Raw genomic sequence first — 6,100 nt, 5'->3', positions numbered from 1 at the left:
AAACTGAGCCAGAATCAGGTACGAGTAAGAGTTATTTAAAATATATATATATATATATATATATATATATATTTCTTAAAAAAAAAAACTATCTTTGGGTATCAAAAAGAGGATTTTTCAATCAGCCTAGGTCTCTTGTCCCATATATCATGTCAAAAGACTCAAAACTGAGCCAGAATCAGGTACGAGTAAGAGTTATTTTTATTAAAAAAAAAAAAAAAAATTTATTTCTTAAAAAAAAAAACTATCTTTGGGTATCAAAAAGAGGATTTTTCAATCAGCCTAGGTTTCCAATGTATGATAACATGAAGTGGGCCATACAAATAAGAACTTAAAAAGTATTCTTCCTATCTTGACTTATCTTGTCTCTAAAAAAATGTCAGAAAGACCCACTATGATGCTTAATAGCTAATATTTCATTTTAGAAAAACAAATTATTCATCTATGTTTTATTTATATTTTTCATCGTTTCTATGTTTTATTTTCTTCCTTTTTTTTTTTTTTTTTTTCCTTTGCTGTCTTTTAGTTCACTTTTAGTGATTCAATAGAGACATGATGGGATTCACAAATTTTTCATTTGTGCTAACAAACTATTCGTTAAAGTCCAATCGCAGCATTGTGAGATGTCATATAAATCAATCAGGACACTAGAGTCGTGTCGATTTCTTATTCGCGCTCACACTGTCCTTTTTCATCTGACCTAGGACGCGTGTCGATTTCTCACGCATTCTCATCCCAATCCATGTACAATTTCATAAGCATACACCTTCATAGTCTTCTGATCAAAAAAGAAAATACATTGGCATTTTTAAGGCTGACTGTGTTGATGATAGTTCTATCTATGCATATTATACATGCTAATTGTTCTTGCATTTTTCATCAATACTTTCTTCTTTCTGGTTCTTAAAATACTCATATACAATGTATATTTTTCTTCCTAGTTTAAGCTGTCTCTAATTGATACATTTGTATGTAACTTTAATTAAGATAACTGCAATTTTTATCTCATAAAATATTATCACTTCAAATATTAATAAGAAAATATTTTATTTTCTACTTCATTTCTCGCCTAAAATTAAGCACTTTTTTTGTTAGTTTACTAAAATAGTCACTACTTGATCTCTTATGTGTATATAGGAATATATATATACATATATATACACATGTAAAAGTTCAGATTCTATTCTATTTCATCAGTATATATACTTGTATCTTTCAAATTCAAGTACTAATAAAATGTAAACGTTTTCTTCTCCATTGTTGGCGTCAAGTTTAAGCCTTTTTTAATTGACTAATATAGTCTGCAACTACTTATTAATGCTCATATATTTATATATATATATACATATATACATCTATTTTTATTTACTCATAACGCATTAAAATGAATACTATAGGGCAGGAAAAGTTGCTATAAGTCGTATAGGGTACGACCTTGCGTTTTAGGATGTTGGAGATGATAGTGAAATCTGCAGTGAAATTCAGGACAAAAATAAACCCTATATATGCGTGTATATTATTTATAAAGCTGTATACGGACACACACACACAAATCCATGTACCATGCATGTATATCTTACATATAAATATAATTATGTATCTCCGTGTCACTTTTAGTAAATAAATATGTGCGTACTTAAATTATTTTTTTGAAGACTTTAGTTGAGTCTCAGTCCCACACGGTTTGATTTCCACCAGACAATCTAAATTTGCATCAGTAACGATGTTACTAAACTTGACCATAATTAGAGAGATAAAAAGAATTTCCAAAGAATATATATATATATATATATATATATATATATATATATATATATAAGTCTGTGTGTTAGCGAGTGACTTATCGCATAGACATACATATATAGTACTACAACAAACACCATCCTCCAACTGTGGAATTATTAATCAAAATATGAAGAAGAACAAGAAAAATAAAACATCTTTTATATATATGTATATGACATCAACACACACATGTATATAGTCTTTGCCTTTTTATCCCTCTCTCTCTCTCTATAAGCTCATAAGCATACATAACCACATAAACCTAAGACTTTACGTTATTATAGCCTGCAGAAAAAAAAAATTTAGAAATAGAAAGAGAAAGAGAAGGCAAAATATGGGAAGAGGCAAAGTTGAGCTTAAGAGAATAGAGAATCCGACAAGCCGTCAAGTGACGTTTTCGAAGCGGCGAAATGGCCTTCTCAAGAAAGCCTGTGAGCTCTCCGTTCTCTGCGACGCTGACGTGGCTCTCCTCATCTTCTCTCCCTCCGGAAAACTATTCCAATACTCTAGCCATAACGAGTTAGCATATCTATTTATATATATGCATTTTATTTTGATTTGCATAATTAATGAGTGTTTTAATTTTCAATTGTGATGTTCATTAATTTGTAGTATAAATCGAATCATAACAAAGTACAAGAGCGAAGTTGGGCTGCCTGTAGGTTTTGCTGATAGACACAGCTACAGAACCATAGAGGTATTAATTAATTATATATTTATTTTAATTCAAATCTACAGATATAATATTTTATAGTGAATAGGATCTTGAAAGCTATTGATTCATAAACTTTGTGACAAAAAAAGATAATAAAACATGTAAACAAATTTTATGCTTGTTCTGCTCAAAGTAGATATAAATATATCGATTGCTTTTTTTTTCTTTTTTTTAGTACGCTATTTAGTACTATTTCTCTGTCTTATATATATTGAGATCTTATTTCATGGTGTTGATCAAGTTCTGGAATAATGAGATGGAAGAGCTTGAAAGATCGGCCGCGAGTTTGGAGGAAAATTTGAGGCGAGTGTTAATATGTTATATGATCACATATAATTTTGGAGAACTATTTTAATTATCATAATTTTCCTAGTTTATTAAAACTAATTTTTATTTATTATTTCAGGCACTTGGGCGGCGAAGATCTGTCGACGTTGGGCTCAAAGGAGTTAAAGCAGTTAGAGAAACAACTCAAGATTGGAGTGGAACGTGTTCGTAGCAAGAAGGTATTACCGGGAAAATATTAATTACCTAAAATATGTTTCCTCACTATGTATATACTACATGTATTATTCATTCCCTAATTAATTATTTGATTAGCAGAGAAGGATCGCCTCAGAGGAGATTAACTTTCTGAAAAGAAAGGTGAGATCTAAAACAACATCTAATTTCTGGCACAAGTATAGTCATTTAGATTATATTGATGAAAAAAACAACAAGAATTTTTTTCCTAATAATATTTCCCGTTTGTTTTTTGGCAGCGGAGAGCCTTAATAGAGGAAAACGCTCACCTTCAGAAAAAAGTGAGTCTTGAATTTGTATTACATATTTTTATCCAATTACATAATGTAAGTTAATTCATTGTAATGTTATTATAGCTTGTAGATAATTCACATGTAATTGTCTTAATTGTAGCTTAAGTTGCTGGAGCACCAAGATGATGACAATATTGTCAACATAATGTGAAAGACTCTTTCTTTCTCATGCCAAATTCAAGTTTGAAGGTATAATTAATCAGCCTACTTGATAACTGAAATGCTTATATAGAGTTTATTATATATATATATATATATATATATATATATATATATATAAATGTGAAATACTCTTTCTTTCTCATGCCAAATTCAAGTTTGAAGGTATAATTAATCAGCCTATTTGATAACTGAAATGCTAGTATATAGAGTTTATTGTGTGTGTGTATATATATAAATATATATATATATATACACACGCACACAATAATTACGGGCTTATGCCATCAGAATTTTCTATCCTGGAGATTTCACTTTATCATGCTATATCAAATAAACTTTCGTTGATTCAATCGTATTGCTTAATATATTACTTCTTGAAATGCAGAGTTCGCCAAGATCACTAAGTTGATTTACGACTCAAGTCATCTGCACTAAAATATTTCACGGAATTTGTGTGTGTATGTACGCAATATACTTTATATATATATGTACGTATGTGTATGTACATGTATGGATGTGTGTGTGTATGTATGTGTGCGGATGTGTGTATGTATGTATGTGGATGTAAGTTTGTGAGGGCACAAATAAGAACATGATATTTTAGTTCGACAGTGAAAAAAAAGTCAGTTTCTGATCATTAGTTCTATTTGATTAATACAATTTATAACAAAAACCATGAAGATATCAAAGTTGGCTCAATGATCAGAGAAATTAAAAAAAAAAAAAAATTATTAGCATAGTATATTCGCTTTATTATTATTCTATATATTGTAAAGTTATTTTAGTCATTTCATTTTTTTTTTTTATTGTTTTAGGGTTATATATTCAGACAATTTGTATTTTCTCACTATCACGTTATTATTCAGAATCTCTATTTTATCTTTGAATCCCTAATTCCTCATTATATCAGATATCTCCTTGAATCCCTAATTCTTAATATCTATTTTAATTTTGTAATTTTCTTCCAACTTGCAAATCGTGGTTACATTATCTCCTTTTAATGTTTTAATTTTCTTTCCAATTTCTTTTCATGTCATCTTGTTTTTTTTTTTCAGCCCAAAATTTTCATTATGTTTATATATATGGGGACAAATATTAAATAATTTTTTATTTTATTTTATGGCTATTTGTATACAGAAATAAAATTAAAGACAATATTTAAACATTTTTGCAACAATATAAACAGAACCACGCTACATATATGGCTCAGTACTATTCATTCCCACTCCAAAACTATATATTATGGAGTGGGTTATGTCGCTCAATAGTAGCGCAACTGTAGAAGTACAGTACAGTTGGAAGTTGGAGATGGCCTTAAGATGCTTCTTAATCACTAAAATCTTGGATGTATTTTTGGAATAAAAAAAAATTAGGACCAAAGTGCTATCCATGAATAAATATAGAAAATGTAACTATATATAAATATACTTGAGCTGTGAAATATATAAATACATATACGATAAATATATATATATGCATATATTACTATAATTACAAAATTTATATTTGTACCATCATGTATATATCTCAATGTCATGTCTGTAGATGACGAAAAATAACTATGATTAGTGGTATAAAACTGATATACATACATTGAGATATATGAATTTTATAATATTAGTAATAAAAATTGTAAAAAGAGAGGAGATAGAGAATAAAAATTAAAAAAGATAAGAAAAAGAAAACAGTAACTAAAAATAAACGGCGTTCTAAAAATATGGTCAAAAGTAAACCTCTTTTTTTGGTTTTAGCCAATGTTTGTCAAACTTTATGAATATAGTCAAACAGACTGATAAGCAAAAAAAAAAAAAAGGTCTGATTTGCCCTTATCTATTAACAAATTCGTCACTTTCTCTCTCATATTTTTTTCCTACACTTTTTTTTTTCATAAAAACTTCGAAAAACCATATCCATCTCATATGAACTCGAAATTGAGTGATTCCAAATCCTACGGATTCGTGACGCCAAGATCTTGAAAAATAGATCTATTGTGTTTGATGAAAAATCATGTTTAATACCATAGATGTAGAAAAATCACATCACTGCCTAAGACATGGAAATAACTGAAAATTTTCGAAAATCATTTGGAAATAAATGGAAATGTAAACATGATGTATTAAACATGATTTTTCATCAAATACAATGGGTCTAGTTTTGAAGATCTCGGCGCCACGAATCTGTAGGATTTGGAATCACTCAATTTCGAGTTCGTATGAGTTATAAATGGATTTTTGAAGTTTTGATGCAAAAAAAATGTTTGAAAAAAAGTAGGAGAGTGAAAGTGACAAATTAAAAAACAAGAGAGAAAAAGTGATGAATTTAGAAAAATAAAACATTATATTTATTTAAGGACAAATATGAAATTTTAACACATTACTTTAGTGCCACATAATATAATTGGCTATTTTTCTAAAACTCTCTAAACGTGAGCTAAATCCCAAACCTTGAGTTTAAGGTGATCTAGTTAGTTACAAAATTAAAAAATAATTAAATTTGTAAAATATGACTCACATGTCATTAAATTTTTGCCTAAGTTTGTAAATTTTTTGGATAAACGATTGTTCGGTCCGAAATACCCTCGCAAACTCAACAACTACGAAATCTTAGAAAACAAATTAATGTT

The 6,100-nt window shown here is 28.6% G+C and overlaps 1 protein-coding gene across 1 annotated transcript; it reads left to right on the top strand.

Moving 5' to 3' along the window:
- The first annotated feature begins 1,831 nt into the window (after positions 1 to 1,831).
- On the top strand, positions 1,832 to 4,171 carry LOC149383239 (agamous-like MADS-box protein FUL-L). Its single transcript, XM_089628640.1, has 8 exons — positions 1,832 to 2,304; positions 2,398 to 2,482; positions 2,742 to 2,803; positions 2,907 to 3,006; positions 3,104 to 3,145; positions 3,262 to 3,303; positions 3,416 to 3,504; positions 3,863 to 4,171. The coding sequence occupies exons 1-7, from the start codon at positions 2,120 to 2,122 to the stop codon at positions 3,464 to 3,466; spliced, it is 567 nt and encodes a 188-aa protein (XP_089484766.1). The 5' UTR covers positions 1,832 to 2,119; the 3' UTR covers positions 3,467 to 3,504; positions 3,863 to 4,171.
- Positions 4,172 to 6,100: the final 1,929 nt, after the last annotated feature.

The sequence above is a fragment of the Urtica dioica genome, chromosome 10, assembly GCF_054948205.1.
Source record: "Urtica dioica subsp. dioica isolate 48M chromosome 10, U.dioica_male_clone48M_v1_H2, whole genome shotgun sequence".
Classification (NCBI taxonomy): domain Eukaryota; kingdom Viridiplantae; phylum Streptophyta; class Magnoliopsida; order Rosales; family Urticaceae; genus Urtica; species Urtica dioica.
The sequence above is the reverse complement of the archived record's forward strand: the minus strand, read 5'-3'. Positions and strand labels throughout refer to the sequence as shown.